Genomic DNA, 24,997 nt, shown 5'->3' with positions numbered 1-24,997 from the left:
AGTCAAATTCTCTCTCTTCGCAGATGACATGATTCTTTATATGGAAAACCCAAAAGACTCCACCCTCAAACTACTAGAACTCATACAACAATTCAGTAACATGGCAGGATACAAAGTCAATGTACAGAAATCAGTGGCTTTCTTATACACTAACAATGAAAATATAGAAAGGGAAACTAGAGAATTGATTCCATTTACTCTAGCACCAAGAACCATAAGATACCTAGGAATAATCCTAACCAAAGAGGTAAAGGATCTGTACTTGAGGAACTACAGAACACTCATGAAAGAAATTGAAGAAGACACAAAAAGATGGAAGACCATTCCATGCTCTTGGATCGGAAGAATAAACATTGTTAAAATGTCTATACTGCCTAGAGCCATCTATCTATCTATCTATTTTTTTTTGTCAGAGAGAGTGAGCACAGGCAGACAGAGAGGCAGGCAGAGGCAGAGGGAGAAGCAGGCTTCCTGCTGAGCAAGAAGCCCGATGTGGGACTCGATCCCAGGATGCTGGGATCATGACCTGAGCCGAAGGCAGCCACTTAACCAACTGAGCCACCCAGGCGTCCCGAGCAATCTATACTTTTAATGCCATTCCAATCAAAATTCCACCGGTATTCTTCAAAGAGCTGGAGCAAATAATCCAAAAATTTGTATGGAACCAGAAGAGACCCCGAATTGCTAAGGAAATGTTGAAAAACAAAAATAAAACTGGGGGCATCACGTTACCTGATTTCAAGCTTTACTACAAAGCTGTGATCACCAGGACAGCATGGTACTGGCATAAAAACAGACACATAGACCAGTAGAACAGAGTAGAGAGCCCAGATATGGACCCTCAACTCTATGGTCAAATAATCTTCGACAAAACCAGGAAAAAATATACAGTGGAAAAAAAGTCTTTTCAATAAAGACTGGGAAAACTGGGCAGCTATATGTAGAAGAATGAAACTCGACCATTCTCTTACACCGTACACAAAGATAAACTCAAAATGGATAAAAGACCTCAACGTGAGACAGGAATCCATCAGAATCCTAGAGAACATAGGCAGTAATCTTTTCGATATCAGCCACAGCAACTTCTTTCAAGATATGTCTCCAAAGGCAAAGGAAACAAAAGCCAAAATAAACTTCTGGGACTTCATCAAAATCAAAAGCTTCTGCACAGCAAAGGAAACAGTCAAGAAAACAAAGAGGCAACCCACGGAATGGGAGAAGATATTTGCAAATGACAGTACAGACAAAATTTTTACATTTTATTCTTATCCTTTGCATTCTCTGAAATAATTTCAAAAATTATTGATTTCCTAATGTTATATAACAAAAAAATTTAAATGAATTCCTTATAATAATGGAAGAGAAAAATAAGGACTAAAAAAAGGGTACTAACTTATGAACATTTTACAAATTTAGTATAAGATTCACTGTGACAAAGGAACATTTTAAAAAATCATTTTATTTTTTTCATCATAAGTGCCCTGTTTAAGCCCCATCAACTATTTCCCCCATCTCCCACCCACCTCTGGTAGCCACCTGTGTATTCTCTACAGTTAAAAAACAGGAACACACTGCCTTTTTTTTTTTTTAAAGATTTTATTTATTTATTTGACAGACAGAGATCACAAGTAGGCAGAGAGGCAAGCAGAGAGAGAAGAGGAAGCAGACTCCCTGCCGAGCAGACAGCCCAATGCGGGGCTGGATCCCAGGACCCTGAGATCATGACCTGAGCCGAAGGCAGAGGCTTTAACCCACTGAGCCACCCACGCGCCCCCACACTGCTTTTAAATGTCAAAGAATATTAGATAAAACTTTTGTTTTGAATGTGATTTAGAATCATAGAATCAAACTTGAGAATCACTTGTAATTTACTACTTGATCAAAATTAACATAACAGTATAGCAAATTATGTTTTTAACTCAAACTGACAAACCATCTTCTAAAGAAACTTTTTGCTCTATGCAATCATAATTTCTCCTATGGAGTACCAACAAATAATGTAGTTCTACTGTGCCAGAAATAGTTAAAAGCAACATTCGTAGGTAATTTGAATTATACATACATTATTCAAAACAAATGTTATGGTTATTTTCTCTGCAAGGTTAGCTTGCAAACAAAAAGAAGCAACCCAACTCCGCATACTGCAATAGCCGTCCTCTTCAAGATTTTGCTATTCCATGTTGATACTTCTTCCATTAATGGAATGTGAGTTGGATCATTTTCTCGCTCATTTTGCAACTAATATTTAGTATAAGAAAATGAAAAGAGTTAATGTACAGTACACTGAAAAATATCTTTGATTTTTAAAAATAAAATATCCATGTTAATTCAGTTGATGTAGAGGCAGCCACTGCAAGATTTCCATGGAAGATTTAAAGTGAACACATACATCTTAAAAAACCATCTTTTTTGCCGAGGATCCCATCATGATGAATTAGTTTCACATTAAGAATAAATGCTTTGATAGATTATTACATTTTAAGATCATTTTTAAAAATATTTTTATTTTTTATAAACATATATTTTTATCCCCAGGGGTACAGGTCTGTGAATCACCAGGTTTACACACTTCACAGTAAAATCATTTTTTTATCAAGAGATAAAGTTCCTTGAATATTTCTATTTTTACCTACAAGCAATGATAATTTCTATTTTCCCCTCTGTATTTAAATATTAAATGATTTCTTAACAGAAAAGTAAACCATTCTTATACCTATAATACATAAAATTTATCAAAAACTAGAGGATTTGATGCTATTGCTAGAAGTTTAATCCTTTATTTAGATATAATTGTAGGAACAAATACTAACAAAAACTTAAGTGACTCTTTTAGGAATTCTTAGCAATGAAAGCACATGACCCAGTCAGTTTCTGAATACTCCTACAGAACTCTGTTGCTAAAGAAGGCCCCCCAACCATGTGTGTGGGTTGTGTGTATGTGTAGGAGAGAGAGAAAGAAGAGAGAAAGATAGTTGATGGGGGAGGAGCAGAAGGAGGAGAATGAGCAGAAGCCAAAAGATCTTTAAAAGATAAAAAGAATCAGGCACTTTTATAGAGTGATATATACTAGAAACATACTGGGCTAGAGTGGTGACATAGATATTTCCAACATTAGCAAGAATAACTACATCTAAAATCTACAGTGTAAATATTTAATTTAAAAAGCTTGCAAAATTAATTTTAAATTTACAGCAGAAAACAGACTTCAATGCCAATCTTCTTAATACTGTATTCTTGGCCTGACTTCCAAATGGCTTCATTCAGTAACAGATTCCTTTTTGACACTGATGCTCCATTTACTGAATCCCGAGACAGCCATTCCTTTTATTAACCAATTACTTAGAATGACCCTTTCTGACAGGAGCCTGTCACTGTGTTGCTTTGAAAGAGAGTGATGTGGTGTTAAAATCTAGCCTTGACCTCTCCTACCCTCTCTCTATGTTACCTCCATACACTTATCTATGGTAACCCATATTTTTTAAAAATTTGCTTCAGTTATTATTGGTAAACTGAAATATCATAAGCTTAACAGGCATAATAGCATATTCCCAAATCTGGAAGCCTTCACAGTTCCCAAAATCAAATCTCATGGTGATTACTACTTTAGACTAATCCAGAAAAACCAGTATAAAGCTTGCTCAAAAATTAAGACTTTCCTGACCAAAGAACTGTATCTGCCATTATTATAAACTAATAAATGTATTTTCAAGGCTTGTTCTTATATAGAAATATATAAATTTGAGGTAGAGAAGGCCATAGAAAAAAGACTTTATGTTTAGCTAAAGAAAGCGAAGGTTCCTCCTTATAGATACACATTATTAAAATAAATATCATGGTACCTGATTTAATTATTTATGTTTTAGAGTCAAAGTTACCCCTAAAGCAGTGCTTCTTAATTTCATTCTTTTAGGAAAAAACCTGTCCTCTCTCTCTTATTTCATCTCAGTCTTCTTTGCCCTCCCCAAATGTTTTTAGTTTATCTTGGAGAAAACAAATAATTACCAGTCCTGAGGAAAGATGTCTTGGGGGAATTTCCTACACTAAACATTAAAGGATGATGCTTTGCAGGAAGTATCTTTACATAGCCCATCCAAATTTCCCCTGGATCGTCATGAAAAATACCACGCTACGTAAAATCAATATGATTTTCCTTTACTTCTTCAAGATGATGAAGGTAGTGAAGATGATTGGTGCTATAATTCTCATGTTGTCAACAAGTTAAGAAAGTAGAAAATTAGATTTTTATATGACTTCAAAGTTTGTTTGAAGAGTGGTATGGATTAAAGGAACACAGAAGTGGAAGGAGTGTAGTTAGGAGACTAATGGGTAGCACAGTTGCCTGACATATAGTAGACACTTATGATTATGAATGAATAAATGTCAGAGATAATACAACTTCTAAGATGCCTCTTTCTCTAGAAAGGAGATATTGTCTATAAGAATTCTGAGATATACTGCTCATTTGGCCCATTTAAAATTTATTTATTCCCTTATTATTTTGTAAAATTTGCTTCACCATTTTCTACTCACTTAAAAAAGACTCCTTTAACCAAACACATGTTCCTAGCTAGGATGACAAATTACCTGGAACATGTATAAAGTTGATTTTGAGAAGAACCTTTTCTGATAAAATATTAATGAAAATATCAAATGACTTATGGGTTGAACCTATACAAATTTAAAGAATAATCTGACATTCACTTCAGCTATTTCATAAAAATTATAGACACCAAAGATATTAAATAGAGTAGGAGAACTCAGAAGTGAGTTCTTGAGTCAAATGAAAGTGTTTTCCTTTATTACATATCTTCAACAGAGTTCCCGATTTCAGCAACTTAGATCTTGTTATAGCCAATTTTCTTAAGAGGAGGGAAAATCATCTGTCCTTAAATCCAGATATATAGTTCTACATGAATACAGAAACACCACCAAAAAAAGCCCATACTCTTTAAGAACGTCTAGAAAATAGAATATTTCATCTAAAAATCTATCTCATCAACAGAACTGATAAACATGTCATTTTCATAATTTTTCATCTGCATATTAATATGTAAGAAAGAATATAACTTCACATCTTTAACATGGTAATACTTGATTTTCATTATATTTTTTTGGCTGCATATCATTATAACAAATGGGTGTACCATAATTAGTTAAATCATTCTCCTGCCATAGGACATTATGGCACATACAATTTTGGAATCATTAAATTATTGATAGATACAAATATTTTTACAGCTCTTGGCACATCTTGCCAAACTGTTTCTGAAAGGGGTTGTGACATCAGTCTCACATGAAAATAGCAACTTGGTGAATACCCAGGAGTGGGCATGATGACACATCCTACCTTGCTAATTTAAAAGATGAAAATCATAGATCTTGTTCTTTTAGTCTGCATTTCTATAATAACCCACAAAGTTTGTTTCTTATATTTCTTCTTTCTTTCCTTTTTCTACTTGTCTAGTGGGAGCTTAAGTTGCTCTTGTCAGAACTGCTTCATCATCTGACATATTGTGTATCATTTCCCCTTTTAAAATATTAAATACATACCTTCTGAATTAAATCTTTTAGTTTGCAGACCTCTTTACTCAAATCTTCAACATTACTAACCAGTTCTTCACAAACTGAAGTAAAATTCCGGGGAGAAGCCCATTCTAGTACTATCTGTGAATATTTTCAAAAATCACATTTTAAAGAATGGGAAATGACAGTTTATAACTTTGTATCTACAAAAATTACACAGTATTCTCACCCATTAAATTATGAAACTGAAAAGCATTTTTGTTCAGGATAAATTCTGATGCCAAAAAGAAGTTAGTGATTTTATATAGTCACATCAGTTTCTTGAATACATTTATAAAATATATGTATATATGACTTTATGGAGACTAATATTTAGTAATAATAGAATTTATGGTGAACAAATAAATTCATGAAGGTTTTAAGAATGATAAGACTCCTATATTATTGTTACATAAAAATCAGAGGAAAACAAGTGCATTAAGTATTTTTCACTATAAACAAATAGTTAAAACCAAATCACATGAAAAACTCTACAAAAAAAGTTTGCTTTTACAGGTCACTTACACTTTCTCTATTTAACTTTTCCTTCATTAACAAACCTTATATTGATATGGTTTTTAATAACACTCAACACATTGTTTTGTTTCAACTTTCACTTGGGTCTCCTGTCACTTTATATTTTAAACAACTATATTCCCTTTAAGAAATGTTAAAGGGAATATAACATTTCCCTTTATGAAATGTTAGGAAAAAACCTAACAGATCAGTTTAATTTTTGGTCTAACTCATTTTCCTTTACTTGAACACAGTTCTTTAATTAATTAGTATATAAAGGAGTAATAATTAAACATATTGACTTATTTACATTTTATGTGACTTACAATTTTACCAGACCACTGTTTAGAGAATTATCATTAAATTATCTGGAATGTTCTTCAGCACTCATACTTTTCTTAACAAGTTTTATTTTTTTTTTTTTAAAGATTTTATTTATTTATTTGACAGACAGAAATCACAAGTAGGCAGAGAAGCAGGCAGAGAGAGAGAAGGGGAAACGGGCTCCTGCTGAGCAGAGAGCCCTATGTGGGGCTCGATCCCAGGATCCTGAGACCATGACCTGAGCCGAAGGCAGAGACTTAATCCACTGAGCCACCCAGGCACCCCCTTTTAACAAGTTTTATAGAATACCTTGTGAGAATTTACAGGCAACTCAGTTATGATATTCTGTACAGCTGTTATTAAATGGCCACACTGTTTGTTTAATTTCAGAAGAAAGTTGAGGAACTCATCACCACTAAAGAGAGGAAACAAACAAGTAGGAATCACTAATATGAGCAATTTACTTCATTTTACTGGGTTAGTTACTCAATGTCTAGTCATAATATTTACTATATTCTTTAAAAAAATATTTATAGAATAGCTAATATGTATTAGCTATGAATTAGACATTGGGTAAACAAAGAAAATATAATATAAATATAAAATATAAAATAAATATATATAATATATATAAATATATAATATAAAATATAAATATAATAAAATATAAAAAATATATATAAAATATAAAAATATTTATAGAATAGCTAATATGTATTAGCTATGAATTAGACATTGGGTAAACAAAGAAAACAAGTCTCCAATCTTGAGGATCTTGAGCTTCAGCAGGAGAGGTAGACACAGAATTATAATCTCACTATTCAAAGACACATATAAAGAAGGAATATAAAACTATCAATATTGAGTATCTATTACACGAAGGCAATGCACTGGTTATTTTACATTTACCATTCTTTAATTCCTCCCTACAACTCCTATAACGCAGATGTTAACATTAGCTTATAGCTGAGACATCTAAAACTTGGAGATAATGAACTTAGTATAATGGGAATAGAGAATTTGTAATGCTTCACAGAGATGGTACTTGAATATAAATTTATACAGTCTTAATGAATAAAAGGGAAATACATAGCCTTCTTGTGATGCATAATTTTCAGGGCCACTGAATATTGCCAAGCATGTTGTAAAAATCGCAACCTTATAGTATGCATTCATCATATACTGTGTGAAAATCGCAACCCTATAGTATGCATTCATCATATACTGTGTGAATGGCTTCCCCCTCTCCACCCCAGAACTCTACAATACACCTCCTGTTAGAATATCTCTCTCTTTTCCCTGTGCCATAAGAGCAACATGTCCTGGCTGGGGCTGTTTCTCCATCCTATTCTCAGAATAATAATAAGAAGGAGATCCATTTCAGGTGCAGCCATGACACATGTGCTCAAGAAATACATTTTGTTATTATAAATCATTTAGAAGTTATTTTTTTTAAGTGTAGTGCTTTTATTTTTATTTATTTTATTTTTAATTGGGATGGATTAAAAAGAGGCACAAAGGAACTTTCTGGGATGAAAAAAGTTATTTCTTACTGCAGCATGACATGGTGTAAATTGAAACAAAAGGCCATGTTTTAAAAGTGTGAAGTTAAGTACTGGGATAAAATTTAGCACCAAGAACCATAAGATATCTGGGAATAAACCTAACCAAAGAGGTAAAGAATCTGTACTCGAGGAACTACAGAATGCTCATGAAAAAAATTAAAGAAGAAACAAAAAGATGGAAGAGCATTCCATGCTCATGGATCGGAAGAATAAACATTGTTAACATGTCTATACTGCCCAGAACAATCTATACTTTCAGTGCCATCCCAACCAAAATTCCACTGGCATTCTTCAAAGAGCTGGAACAAACAATCCTAAAATTTGTATGGAACCAGAAGAGACCCCAAATCACTAAGGAAATGTTGAAAAAGAAAAACAAAACAAGGGCATCACGTTGCCTGATTTCAAGCTTTACTACAAAGCTGTGATCACCAAGACAGCATGGTACTGGCACAAAAAAGCCATACAGACCAGTGGAACAGAGTAGAGAGCCCAGATATGGACCCTCAACTCTGTGGTCAAATAATCTTCGACAAAGCAGGAAAAAATACACAGTGGAAAAAAGACAGTCTCTTCAATAAACGGTGCTGGGAAAATTGGACAGCTATGTGTATAGAAGAATGAAACTCAACCATTCTCTTACACCATACACAAAGATAAACTCGGAATGGATAAAAGACCTCAACATAAGGCAGGAATCTATCAAAATCCTAGAGGAGAACATAGGCAGTAACCTCTCTGACATCAGCCACAGCAACTTCTTTCAAGACATGTGTCCAAAGGCAAAGGAAACAAAAGCAAAACTGAACTTTTGTGACTTCATCAAGATAAAAAGCTTCTGCACAGCAAAGGAAACAGTCAACAAAATAAGAGGCAAACCACAGAATGGCAGAAGATATTTGCAAAAGACTGTACAGACAAAGGGCTGATCTATAATGATCTATAAAGAATTCCTCAAACTCAACACACAAAACAGATAATAACGTCAAAAAATGGGCAGAAGACATGAACAGACAATTCTCCAAAGAAGACATAGAAATGGCTAAAAGACATGAAAAAATGTTCATCATCATTAGCCATCACAGAGATTCAAATCAAAACACTGAGATACCACCTTATCCAGTTAGAATGGCCAAAATCAACAAGACAGGAAAAAACAAGTATTGGAGAGGATGTGGAGAAAGGGGAAACCTTTTACATGGCTGGTGGGAATGCAAGTTGGTGCAACCAACTTTGGAAAACAGTGTGGAGATTCCTTAAGAAATTAAAAATAGAGCTACCTTATGACCCTGCAACTGCACTATTATTTACCTCAAAGATACAGATGTAGTGAAAAGAAGGGCCATCTGCACTCCAAAGTTCACAGCAGCAATGGCCACAGTGGCCGAACTGTGGAAAGAACCAAGACGCCCTTCAACAGACGAATGGATAAAGAAGATATGGTCTTTATCTACAATGGAATATTATGCCTCCATCAGAAAGGATGAATACCCAACTTTTGTATCAACATGGATGGGACTGGAGGAGAGTATGCTTAGTCAAATAAGACAAGCAAAGAGTCAATTATCATACGGTTTCACTTACTTGTGGAGCATAAGGAATAATACGGAAGACATTGGGAGATAAGAGAGAAGTGGGTTGGGGGAAATTGGAGGGGGAGACAAGCTATGAGAGAATGTAGACTCTGAGAAACAAACTGAGGGTTTTGGAGGGGAGGGACCTGGGAGCTTGGGTAAGCCTGGTGGTGGGTATTAAGGAGGACACTCTGCTAGAGTATTTCCTTACAGCACACATTTTCTTCCAGTATTTTTCATATGCATTTATACAACTGGTATTATACCTCATACTCCATTTCATATTTGCCTTTTATACTTATGAGTATTTTTTAAAGTCTTAAAATAATTTGAAGGACAGAACAGAATATATTAATGCAATGTAATTCAACCATTCCCCTGATGTTAAATATTTAGAGTTTCTAATTTTGGAATGTTTATAAATAATAGATGTGAACAATATTTTTGCATAAATTCTATATCTTCTTTTTAGAGGAAAAATAGTTTCCTCAATGGACACAGTTATGAGATGTTTTTGATATATTTGAGTAAATGTCAGGTAGGCTCAGAGAAAAGGTCTGGACATAAATTGTTGAAAATGTCAAGATATAGATTAAAGCTTACTATTTCAGTTCAAAATATGTCAAGGTAGTAACGGAATAGTTATTATTTTTAAATTGCATTCTCTAATTCTGCAAACATAGTAATGCTAAGTGTAGAAAAAAGTAAATGTACTGTGCATGTGTTCTTGTAACAGACTATTTTAGTAAATTTAACACATAGAAGAAAAGTATTATAAAATAAATCAGTAGCTAAATAGTTGAAGTCACATTACCAGAAGATTATAATCAATCAATTCAACTTTTCCTGCTGTTAGTTTTCTTATGACTTAATGACTAATTTCTTCTTTAAAGAATGACTTTGAACAAATGGGAAGTAAAACCTTTTTCATAAGAGCATGTAAACAAAGTCTGTGATTTAATAACAAGGTCAAATTCTTGGAATATATGTCTGCCAGTTATATTTTTTAAAAATCCAGCAGTTTTAATAAGTGAACCATTCAGGATTCTGCACATTCTTGTCTATTAAATTCCACAAAGTAAATTTGTACAGGCAACTCTGTCATCATATAAATAAGTTACATTAAAAATTTTAATTTCTAATTTAGTTCACATAGAACTTAAAATATTCCTTCACGGAGACAAAAAATTAAGAAAAGAAACAGAGATTCAAGAAGTTTTAAGTTCTCACAACTGAAATCCTTTAAAATATTTAAAAATGTTGAAATATTTGAGTCATAATATTATTATGAATCAATATTAGGCATTATTTTGAATAAAGATCATCTTATTATAAGGAAAAAGTTAAGAGAAATAATTCAATCTTGCAATAAGCTTTTGAGAGAAATCTGGATCATCTAAACTATCCCCTGGAAAACTTCCCTAAATACTAAAATGTGGACATCTATCATTTATTTTTATATATGTTTATGTTAATTTTAGTTGCAATGTTCATTATAGATGCAATGTTACTTTTAGGCAGGATACATTAGTGCTGATAGTACTGCATTTGTAAGTATATTTTATAAGATAGAACTTGGATAAAACTTATGGGAATTAGGATGAGCGAAAAAAGCAAATCAAAAAAGGATGCATACTGTATGATTCCATTTAGGTAACATTCACGAATAATATCATTATCAAGATGGACAACAAATTATTGGTTGTTAGGGATTGGGGGGGATGGTCTGTCTATAAGGGAGTAGTGTGAAGGAGATTTATGGTAATAAGTATACTGATTGTGGCAGTGGTTACATGAAGATACACGAGATAAGACTGAATAAAGCTATACATATACATACAAATGAACACATATTTAACCGGTGAACTACAAATAAGCTATGTGGATTGTATCACATATGTCAGTTTTCTGGTTTTTAGTACTGTACTACAGTTATACAAGATTTTAGTACCTGGCAAGACTGAGTAAAGAATGCATGGGATCTTCCTGAACATCTCTTTGCAATTTCCTGTAATTCTATAATTATTTCGCTTAAAAAGTTAAGCAATTTACTGTCCCACAAAATATTAATAAAATAAAATACAATTATTTTTTAAATGGTTTTAGATTAAAATATTACTAATAATCAGTGCTTGACATGTTTATAATATTAAAACTGAGCTTTATATATTGACAACATAATTCCTTAAAGAGTAAGGCTAAAAACACAGCTGAATTACACTGCAAATGCTTTATAGCCCTGCGAAAAAATTACTACTCTGAATTTTCAACTTGACACCTGAAATGATTCAAAAAGAATTCGAGCTTTACTATAAAAAGCATGGGATCTCATATAGTTCATTTAACAAAAGGCAATGAAAAAATAAAAGAATGTTTCTAACTGAGTTAACAAGAAGATGCACTGTTTTGCTTTTTGGTAAAATGACTTTATAAAAATTGATGTTATAAAGTACCTCCTACTTCAGAACACAATATATTGTAAAATGAACTATCCATTTCATTGGGAAAATGACTATCAAGTAAAAGGACTCAGAAACTATGAAAATTAAACATTTTAGTTCTTTTTTAAGAACAGCTGATTCTAAACAATATTAATGTTAATTTTACCTGATTTCCAACTTTGCCACTTCAGGTAATTCTCCAAATTTTATCTCTTCTACCTCTAGTTCTTTAAGAGCAGCCAGAATTTTTTGCTGATCTCTACTGGTAATTCCATTCTAAGTAAAAATAATTTTAAGGTGCAACAGGACAGTCATACTTGAGTAATTTAATATTCAATATTACTAAAGAAGTTTTCTACTTGATTAATTCACATCTTGAAAAAACAAATAAGAAACAAGTAAGAAACACACTGAAAAATAGTTTACTTTTACTTGCGACTGACAAGGTTACATCATTAAAAAGATATCTAGTGACTATAGCTAATTTTTTGCAAAACTGGATTCTAAAAGCAAATTACAAGATATTAAAATTTCCAAAACCACTGCAGTAAAATTATTTTTCCTTCAAAGCATTATTCAAAATATTATCAGTGATTAAATAAGGATTAAGTCTTCTTTTGTCTTTACTTTTAGTGCTAACTAACTAAACTTTCTCTCCTCGATTAAGCTAAGTAGTATGTTTATTTTGACTTGTAAAACTGAAGATTTCAAGTTTCCAATGTATTCATGGAGGAAGATGATTACTTTTCAGGTATTCTATTAAAGTATCTCTAGTATTTCCCAAGCTTATTTTCAAATTGTTACTTAATAATACTAGATGGCAAAATAATAGGTCTTGATCTTTTTGAGAACTGACAAAAGGCAGTATTTGGAGGACACATATGCATACCTATGTACAAAAAAAGCCACCTCTTATTTCTAAGTAAATTGTTTTATAAAACTATTTCGGATTTAGAAATGAAGCAGCAGTTTTAGCTGAGATACCATGATTAATCTGAAGAAAAAAGCAAATTCAAAAACCTATCAAAAGATAATTTACAGTTTGTACCTCTAGGATTTTTAAAATAGAAAATAAAAACATCTAGAATTCCTAAAATATGAACGAATGCCTGGAGTTTTTGAAACTGACACTAACCTTTGTAAATTCATCTTTCCTCATAGTCAAAAGGTGTCTTAAGGTTATATCTCTTTCCTGTAGAATAGAAAAAATGCAACAGTTTGATACAAATACAACATTAGAAGGGGAAGTAGGCAACTGTCCTCAATTAGTCAGTTATATGCTACCCTCCTAAATAGCTTTCAGTTCTAAAAGGGAATAGGATATGTAGGTATAGAACTATACCACTGGGTAGACAGTAGAGTGTCATTATATATATAATTACCTAAAAAAGTACAAACATAGCCAGTTTCCCAGATTCAAAGAAAATCATTATAACATATCTGCTCACATAAGTAGAAAGAGTTTTATAAAATTTGATTGACATTATATTTTATGAATATTTTTAAATTTCTACTTGCATATTAAGTAATCAATAACATTTAGTTTTATTCAGTATTTCTCAAATAGGAAGAAGTTTCAAGGGACACCTCGGTGGCTCAGTAAGCTAAGCCTCTGCTTTCAGCTCAGGTCATGATCTCAGGGTCCTGGGATCGAGCCCCACATTGGGGCTCAGCAGGGAGCCTGCTTCCCCCTACCTCTGCCTGTCTCTCTGCCTACTTATGATCTCCCTCTGTCAAATAAATAAATAAAATCTTAAAAAAAAAAAAAGAAGTTTCGAGATTGTAAAATGAAGCCCAGTTCTGAACTACCTAAACAGAGTGTGTATATTCCTAAAGAGAGCTTATCTCAAATAGTGCTTTACTGCTTCATATCAGCTAAATGGCTGATAACTGTCATCTATTCAAACCCCATAATACATACCCAAAGTATCTATAACAATGCTAGGCATATGATCTAATTTAATCTCTATGACAATCCTAAACTAGGTATTATCATCCTTATGAAAAAAGAGATTTAAGTAACATACTTCAGTTAATCATTACAGCAAGAATCTGATACCAGATTTGTTTGACTGAAAATCATGCTTCTAATATTCTATATGGGAAGATCAGAAACTGTAAAAACAAACTAAGGGCTTAAAAGTATAAGGAGGGGTTCTGTAAGGTTTCAGGCAGTGAGAAAAAGCTGTTTATTCCAGCCAGATTCAAATTTATATAAATTTCTAGAATAATAAATTTTCAAATGTTTTAAAGTTTAAAATGGGATCTATTACAAATTATGGAGAAAAGTGTACTTGTCACTTTGATATCAGCATGCTTATGAATTAATATTTAGTTAACAAATAAGCATATCAATGTATCTCACACTATCTCACACAAGATCTTACCTTTAATAAATCTGTCATATGTTCAAGTCCAAGACCATGTAAAAATATTTCCAGGTCTCCAAATGCTGTATATGAACTATACATATTTATAGAAATGTTAATTTCAGAACAGACTGTAAGTGCACAATCGTAGTTGTAAATTTACACACTAGACCTATGTTATATCAAAGAAATTAGGAAGTTTCTTTTTTTTTTTTTTTAAATATTTTATTTATTCGTCAGAGAGAGGGAGAGAGAGCAAGCACAGGCAGACAGAATGGCAGGCAGAGGCAGAGGGAGAAGCAGGCTCCCCGCCGAGCAAGGAGCCCAATGTGGGACTCGATCCCAGGACGCTGGGATCATGACCTGAGCCGAAGGCAGCTGCTTAACCAACTGAGCCACCCAGGAGTCCCTAGGAAGTTTCTTGAGTGAAGATCTAAGTAAACAGAGAAAACAATGACAGTAAAACAGTTGCCTATATGTATGTTCCTTGCAAGGTCTCTAAACATGAAAATCTCTTTAATTGTAGAAAGTAAAGATTTAATAATTTTAAATGTGGGTAAGCAGAGACAATTTTGTGGCCATGTAGTGAAGTGTGTTTAGTAAACAATGTATTTTTAATTTTAGCTTATAAAGTCAGAAATTTGCTAAAAAGAATTAGAAAGCAAGATGCAGTCTAGTCTGAACACTAACAAAAATGTAATCTTAGACCTTTTTTAGAAATAAATTTCATTGTAGGGGTGCCTTGGTGGCTCAGTGTGTTAAGCCTCTGCCTTCAGCTCAGGTCATGATCTTAGGGTCCTGGGATCGAGCCCCACATCTGGCTCTCTGCTCAGCAGGGAACCTGCTTTCCCCTCTCTCTGCCTACTGTCAAATAAATAAATAAAATTTAAAAAAAATTTTTAAAAAGAAATAAATTTTATTGTTGTTATTTTATTTAAAGTCAGAAATTATTCTCATTACTGTTAGTACACATACATAAAATTTTTCTAAAAATCTGGAGAAAAAAGCATTTTTAAAATCCAGACATTTCTCAGTGATATGAAAAAATGCTTGCAAAAGTATAAAATATATTTTAAATGTCATCATATTTTCTAAAGCTAAAGACATGCACACTTTTTACTTATTTATTGATATTTTATTGGATGGAAACATGTTATTTACCTAAATAAGTGATCATTTTCTTTATCAGAATCTGTTGTCAATAGTTTACAGATAGTCTCTTCTTTAGTTAGCTGTTGAAGCTTTCCCTCCAATGGATTTAAAGTTAAAGAAAGAAAATTGAAGATCTGTAAAAAGTTAACAAGCCATTCAAATACAGTTAACATTATTATATACTATCACCTACACTTAGAATCTAACTTTTTAATAAGTCAGGGTTGTGTCACATAATCAGCCAGAACACAAAATCAGATCTCTTTAAAAACAATTTATAACACAAAATAATCTCTGATGTTCATAAATTTAATATGTCAAATTCAGTGTCATCTACCCTAAATTTAATAATGCAGTAAACAAATTAAATTTTCCAAATTTTCAAAGCTTAGAAGAAAAACAATAGATTTCTTTTTGAAGTTTCACATTAGTAATTAGTAATTATGTCAGTAATTAGTAATTACTCTAGAATAATTTTGGAAATGCAGATTTGAGTTATGAAAGGCATGTTTATCAGATTGCTTAAAATATAGAGAAAGTTATTTTCCATGCAGTAAAAGTGGCATGGTCTGATTATGTGATGGAACTTATGGAATGTTACATGCTTTCAAACTCAGAAACTCAGGTTTAGAAGCCCTTGAACTATATGTTAGTTTTACATAGTTGTACTGTATTATATATACTTGCTTATAAATTACAGGCCTTTGGCCAAAAGCTTTGTTATTCAGACTAAAAGTTTGTATCAATAAAGTGATTTAATGTATGGCTAATATTTATTATTGACTTTAATATGTGAATGACAGTAGATTATCCACCCAAATATGTTATCACTGTATTATATACCTTGTCACATGTATAGGAGTAAATGTAGCTTAAAGGATTTAATTTTAAAATGTTTAATATGTATTAATTAAAATTAAAAAACATTTTAATTACGTGTTCAAATTTTGACATTTTACTAGCTTTCTCAAAACACTAGTTAATTTTTAAAAGTCTGGACCAGTTCGAATTGTTAAATGGTCTATTACAATTTTATTTCTAGGGACAGAATAAGACTTTATTATTTCTTTATGTAGCTTTTAAATTACCACATTATAAATGCCTCTTATTTAGTAAAAGTGAGTACTCTAGTAAAATAAAGTTTTCATTAACTGGCCAAAGGAAGATTACATATTTAAGCATTTAATAATAGCCAGCTACACCATTAGAACAGTTCTAAGTTCTAACAAAATAATACAAAGTTCTGAAATAATAATGTAACATGCCAGAGAAAAATTAATATATAGGATACCTCCAGATGTTTATTTCTTTTTGCAATCTCACTTGGTGTCTTTCCATCTTTGGTTTGTAGCATTTTATTAGCTCCAAGTTCAAGCAACTTCAAAACTACATTTTTATGACCCTGACGTGCTGCCCATGTTAAAGCCTGTAAGTGAGGGAAAAGAAGATGTTTAAAGAGAGGGAGTATATATGAAACAGAAAGGAAAACTTTTCAACAGTATTTATGGCACAATAAAAAAGTGAACATGGCTAATTAACAGAATGATTCAATCTCTTCATTTTACAATATAATGTAAACATATTTCCAAAGTTGTAATTGCAAAGCAGACTGCCAGTGCTCACTGATTTTATAAAACCAAATAATGTAGTCAAGTGGTATTAGAGAATGAAATAATATATCTGCTAATCCCTGAACTGTTTTCTGTAAAAATGAATTCCATGTATACTCCCTAACCCAGGCTTTGCTGTGTGTTACAGCTTCTTCTGTCAAGGGTGAGGACAAAAACAGATCATTCCTCTTTTTTTCATTTCAGCAGTTTTCTTCACCAAACAGCAATTATAACCCAGCCCCTCTGTAATTTTTACTTCTTAAAAACTTTTTTGTGGACTACTGATAATGACAAGATATAAAAAGGAACATTGTGCAATCAGTTCTCACAGTATAACCATTCTCATCTTGGGAATTAACTTCTGCTCCATGAGCAACAAGGAGAGCAACAACCTGAGGGTGACCATCTCGGGCAGCATACATGATTGGAGTCATAAGTCTCCTGAAGAGGAGGAAGAAAAGAAACATCTGTGTTAATGCTGCCGTTAATAGCTACTCAATTTCATGAATTTTACCATATCCAATATCAAAATATTGTTTTGAAAGCAAAGGAAATGAAAGCTTTTAATAAATCAGATGATTTAAAAATCCAATCTCCCAGCAAATGTAAAACACTTTTAAGTATTGAATGCTTACACAGCACCCTCTAGTGAAGACATGTGTTTAAAAAATTACTAAACAAGCCATAATTCCTAATGTGAGTAAGTTTCATTAATGTACATATTAATATAGAAAACTATCAGAGTACCCCCAATGCTTATCCTGGGAATATAGTGATGAATAACACAAATAAGGTCCCTGTCCCCTCAGTACTGTTCATGCTTATTAAATGCTTTTATTTATTACATTTAATAAAGATAAGTTAAAAATTTTCTCTTATTTCTTGATGTAGTCCATTATGATTCTATTTTAGTTTAAGCCTGAAAGAATTTTACCCTGTCTTGGAGTTTTACTCTAATCAAGAAAGAAATTAGTTTAATAGTTTAGCCAGACTCTCTGAGACTTTTCTGAGAGAGCACAGTGGTTTCCCTCTAGTGTATCATTTTTCAAAATAGAGATTCAATTCCTATCCTCTTGGAAGTTAGTCAGCTTCTCCTTCTATTACAAAGGATACTTGGAAGATTCTATTAGTTCTATGTGGGCCGAACTTAGTATCTTGTTCTGTTTTAAAGGAGATCTGGGACTCTACGCTCAATCTTCCTAAGTTGCCTCAAATATCTATTTATATGGAAAGCACTTCACAAAAGAATAACAAATTATTAAATAACTTCAGAATTCTGTTTTAATCTCATTAAGGAAGTTAATCTCGGTAACTCACATGACCTGTAAATTTCTCTATAAGGATTGTTAACATAAGGTATATCCTGAATCTGATCACTTTACACTAATGTTTTTAGCACAAAAAGATTCACACACTTCTTTCTCCTATTTCATAGTGTTATTAAAATTTCAATGTTTAGTGGAAATTATATGCTATGGTAGCTGTCAAGCATTGCCTCTTCTATCTTGAATATCTCCTACATAGTGGCTTTAGACAGACAATCTTTACAAAGTAATGAGTCAATTGCCTGGATAACTTAAGAAAACATGGGAAATACATACAATAGAATAAAAATATGGGTCTATGCATTCAAATTCTCCACTAAGTCTAAATTAAACCTCTTGATGCCTTTTCTTCATCCCACCTTCTCTGTAATAGCCCAAATCTTCTCCTTCCAATCTTCCTATTTCACAAAATTACCATTAACCACATAACTCTGGCCTAAGACTAAGCATAATTTATGACTCTTCTCCATGACTCCATTTATGCCTCTTGTATATGGAGTCATACACAAGTCATCAGCTAGTCCTAGTGGCTCTACCTTCATAATATGTTCTGAAGCTAGCCATTTTGCACCATCCTGTTCATCACTGTAAGCAGTGTAAGGCATCGTCATCTTTCTCTGACCTATATTATTGCCATAGCCTTGTAATTGCTCTCCATGCTTCTGCTCTTGACCGCTCAGAGGTTATTCTCTTTGAAAATGCCAAGTTCTTCCCCTTCCAAGGACTATTCAGGGGCTGTTCCCTCCACCTTTTCCTAGACTTTCATACTGCATACTTCTTCACCTTATTCAGATCCTCAGTAAGAGGAGAAAATCAATAAAATTGACATACATATAACCAAATTGATCAAGATAAAAAGAAGACACAAATTACCAGTGTCAAGACTAAGAGAGGTGACATCAATATAGATTCTCCATAGTTTAAAAGTATAAGGGAATATTATGAACATATTTCTGCCAATAAATTGGAAAACTTAGATGAAATGGACAAACTTCTCAAAAGATTCAAACTACCAAAACACACTCAATAAAATAAAGAACCTGAATAGTCCTGTATTTGTAAAAAATTAAATTAGTAAATAAAAACCTCCCACGAAGAAAACAGCAGGCCCAGATGGCTTCACTGGTGAAGTCCACCAAACAGTTAATGGAAAAAATAATACCAGTTCTACTCCAACTCTTCAAGTAAACTGAAACAGAATCCTTCCCAATTCATTCTATTAGCAAGAATTACTCTAATAACAAAAATTAGAGAAAGACATTGGAAGGAAAGAAAACTATACACCAATATTAACTGAGCACAGATGCAGAAATTCTCAACAAATTTTGGCAAATAGAATCCAAAAATACATAAAAAGAATAATACATCATAACCAAGTACAATTATCCTGAGAATGCAAGATTAGTTTTGACATTTGACCAAAAAAAGAAAACCACAAGATTATCTCAATAAATGCAGAACAAGCATTTTACAAAATAAAATGTCTAATAAAATTCTTAGCGATGTAAGAGTAGAAGAGAACTTCCTCAACTGGAAAACTTTATAGCTAACATACTTAATGGTGAAAGAGTGAATACTTTCCTCCTAAGATCAGAAACAAGACAAAGATGTCTGCTCTTATCACTTCTATTCAACATTGTATTTCAAGATCTAACCAGTGCAATAAAACAAGAAAAAACAGGCACCTAGGTAGAAAAATAAATAAAATTGTCATTATTCACAGATAGCACTGTATGTCTATGTAGAAAATCTGATGAAATCTACAAAAAAAGTACTAGAACTAATAAATGAATTAGTAAGGTTTTAAGATACAAGATCTCATGGAATACACACATTAGTTACAATTACTATTTCACCTTGCTGAACTCATGATAAGCCATCACTGAATAGAACTAAAATCAACAAGGCAGAATCATTTCTTTCTAATTTACAAAAGTCTAGTTCATATAATTCAACCCATGTAAAAAACAACTTACATGTAAACACCAATTTAGAACACAGAATCATCAAAATTTGGTAACCTCAGCATTGACTTATTAATTTGGAGAAACAAAATCATTATGCAGGGCTAGGCAGTTACCTCATTCACTGCTCAAGATCACCTTATAAAGTAGAACTTATTCTCACTTTAGAGATGAGAAAACAGGTTGGGAAATAAATAATTTTTGTTGAAAGATCACTGTTGGTGTGTTATTGAAATAAGATTGCTTATCCCCCCCAATCTCCTGAAAATCACTTTTTATAATCTATCCTGATATACAGACATCTCAAGTACTCTCTTCCTAAATTTTTTATGTATTTGATTATGAAATATGGGATAAATTTCATAAACTCACTCCACAAGATGGCAAAATTACAAACCTAAATAAAGTAAGTTGGCTAAAACATAATCTGAAAGAAGTCACACTCTGTCAGAATATCCAGAGAAGGTGACATGAAAGTGTGAGTGTCCCATTTGTTTGAAATTTATCACTGAAAATTGGAAGTGAAACTTCTGATTTTGTACTGAAATTTGTTTTGAGATTTCACAGAAAACTGAGGTTGTTTGAAATATCAACTTCTCTTGCAATCTTGGAAATCAGCAGAGATGGTAATTTTTGTACAAATCACATGGACATAAATTGTTTCTTAGAGATGCTTACTTCCTCCAGCAAAGTACTGGGCCAGCATAGTTTGCTAACTAAGAAGCTTTAGATTACTACTGAAAAATGTGTTACAAAAATGTCGCATTGGTTTCTTCTAAGAAAAGTTGAATTTACTGAATGGAACAGTGAACTCTTGTAATAGTGTCTACATTACCTAGAAGGTTTATTACTTAGCTTCTAAAGAGTTATTAAAGTTATTGATAACATCAGTAATGTTGCATGGACAATTTTGAGACGGGAGAGAATTCTTCTTCCACTGGTTTTATATCTACAGAAATTTGTAACATCTATAGTTTTCTGCCTGCTACTGATTAATGATCAATGACCTCACCTACTCACCTATCTTTATTGTCAGCACACTAATGGCTGCTAAATCTGTATCTCTAGGCCAGGCTTTGCTCCTGAGCTCCAGATTGTATCCTGTCTTTGCCACATGGCTATCCTAACCAAACACATATCCAACACATATCCCAGTCTGAAGTCACCATCTTACCTCCCACACACAATTCTGTTATTGCTTACCTCTGTGAACAGCATCACAATCCATGCACTGGCCAACCCAGAAACCTGGAATTTATTCATGACTCTTCATTGTGCTTTTGTATCTAAGTCAGCATTCCTGTGAATTTTACCTCCTTCCCATCATTTGTATCTGTCTACTTTGCTGTCTCTCTCTCCTTCTCTCCTGTGTTTAGGTCCTTGTCATTTCTTACACGGATTACTGTCTCCTTGTTTCTAGTCTTTTCCTCCACATTTGTGAATCTTGTCAACTTACTGTTTAAAAATTTCAAGGTTACATCTATAATATGATAGGTGTATCCTTCTACTAAGTGCTCTGTCTGCCATTTTAGCACCTGCAGTCTACTCCATCTTAATAACAGGCTTTGGTCATATCTGCAAGGCATGAATTACAATTTCTCTTTCCTCTGGATGTCCTATATTCAGAGCACTCTGGATGAAATGTTTTTTCATTTTTTTCATCAAGAGGCTTACTCATAGTCTACTTCTAAGCCTTCATCTTAAAAGCCAACATTTCCCAATTTTTTGAAGCCCTACCACATCTTAGATAGCAATCCCTCTTTCCTCTGTTTTCTTAGCATTTTGTGCTTAGTTGTATCAGTTCAGCTATCAGGCCAAAATGAATTTGTTCATTTCATCTATTTTTAACTAGACTATAAGTTCTTTCAGGATAATGACCTTAGCCTATCTCTATATCCACCCCCAATCCACACAAAAATTAGGATAACCGTGTTTCTGTGTTTTGTGTCATGCTTACATTTAATACAGGTAGGATGTTTTCTTTACATAGTTCATCATTACATGTGTATTGATTGCATTTTTTAAGATTTTTTATTTATTTATTTGACAGAGAGAGATGACAAGCAGGCAGAGAGGCAGGCAGAGAGAGGGGAGGAAGCAGGCTCCCTGCTGAGCAGAGAGCCCGATGCGGGGCTCGATCCCAGGACCCTGGGATCATGACCTGAGCCGAAGGCAGCGGCTTAACTCACTGAGCCACCCAGGCGCCCCTTGATTGCATTTTTTAATGCATCTATGTCCTTACTCATTTTAGACATATTAGATTTGCCTGAGAGAAATCTGTTGAAATTTCCTGCTATAATTTTATTTTGGTTTATATCTCCTTGAATTTAATAGATTTTGATTTATGGATTTAAGGGCCATGTAGTCTAGTGTGCATAGGTTTATGCTTGTTGTATTTTCACTGATATTGCCTTTTATTGTCAGAGTTCTTTATTCTATGTACTGTATTTAATATTAATAATATCTGACGTCAACAATCTTGATTTCCAAGAGTTTGCCTTCACTTGTAAAGGGTTTTTTGTATTTCTTTTTCTTCAACTTTTTCTTTGTAAGTAGCATTTAGCCATCTTCTGTTTTTTAAACCAACATCTAAGTTGATAAATTCAGTCCATTCTCATTTAGTGTAATGACTGATAATTTCATTGACAATATTTGTTTTGTTGGTTCAATAAATTGCTATTCACTACATTTTTCCACATTGAAAATCTGATGACTCTGCTTTTCCTTTGTTTTAAAAAAGATTTTATTTATTTATTTGAAAGAGATTGAGCGAGTGAGAGTGTAAGCAGGGGAAGTGGGGCAGAGGTAGAGCAGGGACACTGATATGGGGCTTGGTGTCAGGACCTTACCCAAGCTGAATGCAGCCACTTAACCGACTGAGTCACCCAGGCATCCCTGCTCCCCCCCCCCTTTTTTAAATGTCATTAAGCATTATCATCTTTCTCTGCTCTTAGCAAAAAACATATGACCCTGTAATAAGTAAGCTAGATAAGACCTATTTCTCCTAATGAGACTATGGTTTGCTCCAACACCATGCCTTAATTCTCCCATGATTCTACTCTAATAGGGTATAGTCTTTTGAATACTCTTAAGTTCCTCTTAGGTTGCTCCCAACTCTTTGTAAACTAACATTCTTAGATTTTATTGGCATAATTTAGTACTTATTAAGGTTTTACTTAGTTTGTCTGGTTTCCAGACACCACTCTGTTTAGCACTCATACTTCATATTCCCAGACAGTCTCATATTATCCATTACCTACACATATATCAAAGTTCATCTCTCTTCACTGCTTCTGCTTGTTTTCATCCTGTGTCTTCATGAGGTATCTGTTCTGGTTCTTTTTGTTTGTTTGGTTAGTCTTTTCTTAGTTATTCTCCTCAGATGGAGCACTTGGGTAATGTACTTTTTTTTTTTTTTAAAGATTTTATTTATTTATTTGACAGAGAGAAATCACAAGTAGGCAGAGAAGCAGGCAGAGGGAGAGAGAGAGGAGGAAGCAGGCTCCCTGCTGAGCAGGCTTAACCCACTGAGCCACCCAGGCACCCAGGTAATGTACTTTGAGTTCTTGCATATCCTTGAACATTTTCTTTCACTCTGTCAGGGGCTGAAAATAAGATTTTCAGGCTACAGGCCTTAATATCTACTTTCATTCCTTTATACCTACAGTTGTGTACAAGAGAAGTCATGCTACTCTGAACTTTTTACTTCCTCTTATTAAAAACTTAACTCTTTCTGCCCAGAAGCTTGAAAAATTTCCCTTTTTTTTTTTTTTGAGTTTACACATTTTAACCAGAATATATGCCTAGGTGTGTCTTTTCTTTTTTTTATCAATCCAAACTAAAACTCAAGAACTTTTCCAATATGCAGTCTTTCTTTCAATAAGCAGTCTTCAGAGTTTCCAGCCCAGGAACCATTTCTTTTTTCTAGAATGTATTTATTACCAGTCTTGCACTTGCTCCTTTTTCTTTCCTGAATTTTGAATTCAAATATCACATTTTTTTTTCAAGTTTCAAGAGATCTTTTTTCATGCTGCATTTTGATCTCCTTATGGGATCTTAATTTTTAATTTAGGTATTCACCATTCTCTGTCAGGAACTTTATTGTACTAGGCAAGCAAATACTTTAATGACCAATCCTTTTTCTAGCTGCTGGGAAGTTTTTTCTCTTGCCTCTTCAAAACCAAGATCTAATTGTTGTAATATTCTTCTTATTTAATTTTTTCATCATAAGTGTATTCTTTAATCCCCATTACCTACTTAACCTATCTCACCCATCTCCCCTCTGTTAACCATCAGTTTGTTCTCTATAATTAAGAGTCTGTCTCTTGGTTCCTCTCTTTCTTATTTTTTCCCTTTGCTCATTTGTTTTGTTTCCTAAATTCCATGTGAGTGAAATCATATGGTATTTTTCTTTCTTTGACTTACTTTTGCTTAGCATTATACTCTCTAGCTCTATCCATGTTGTTACAAATGGCAAGATTTCATCCTTTTTATGGCTGAATAATATACCATTGTGTGTGTATCTGTCTGTATGTGAGTGTGTGTATATTATGTATATGTATGTATGTATGTATGTACACACACACACACACACA

General features: G+C 33.1%; 1 protein-coding gene across 1 annotated transcript in view; it reads right to left on the bottom strand.

The window, feature by feature from the left end:
- Positions 1-2,085: 2,085 nt before the first annotated feature.
- ASZ1 (ankyrin repeat, SAM and basic leucine zipper domain containing 1) overlaps positions 2,086-24,997 on the bottom strand; it is a 56,815-nt gene continuing 33,903 nt past the window's right edge. The window contains exons 5-13 of the mRNA XM_059395644.1: positions 17,443-17,554; positions 16,795-16,929; positions 15,513-15,637; positions 14,370-14,445; positions 13,118-13,174; positions 12,149-12,258; positions 6,712-6,817; positions 5,551-5,664; positions 2,086-2,238 (exon numbers count right to left, since the gene is read on the bottom strand). Of these exons, the coding sequence (XP_059251627.1) occupies positions 2,086-2,238; positions 5,551-5,664; positions 6,712-6,817; positions 12,149-12,258; positions 13,118-13,174; positions 14,370-14,445; positions 15,513-15,637; positions 16,795-16,929; positions 17,443-17,554 (988 nt within the window). The remainder of the gene's footprint in view (positions 2,239-5,550; positions 5,665-6,711; positions 6,818-12,148; positions 12,259-13,117; positions 13,175-14,369; positions 14,446-15,512; positions 15,638-16,794; positions 16,930-17,442; positions 17,555-24,997) is intronic.

This window comes from Mustela nigripes, chromosome 4, assembly GCF_022355385.1.
Source record: "Mustela nigripes isolate SB6536 chromosome 4, MUSNIG.SB6536, whole genome shotgun sequence".
Classification (NCBI taxonomy): domain Eukaryota; kingdom Metazoa; phylum Chordata; class Mammalia; order Carnivora; family Mustelidae; genus Mustela; species Mustela nigripes.
The sequence above is the reverse complement of the archived record's forward strand: the minus strand, read 5'-3'. Positions and strand labels throughout refer to the sequence as shown.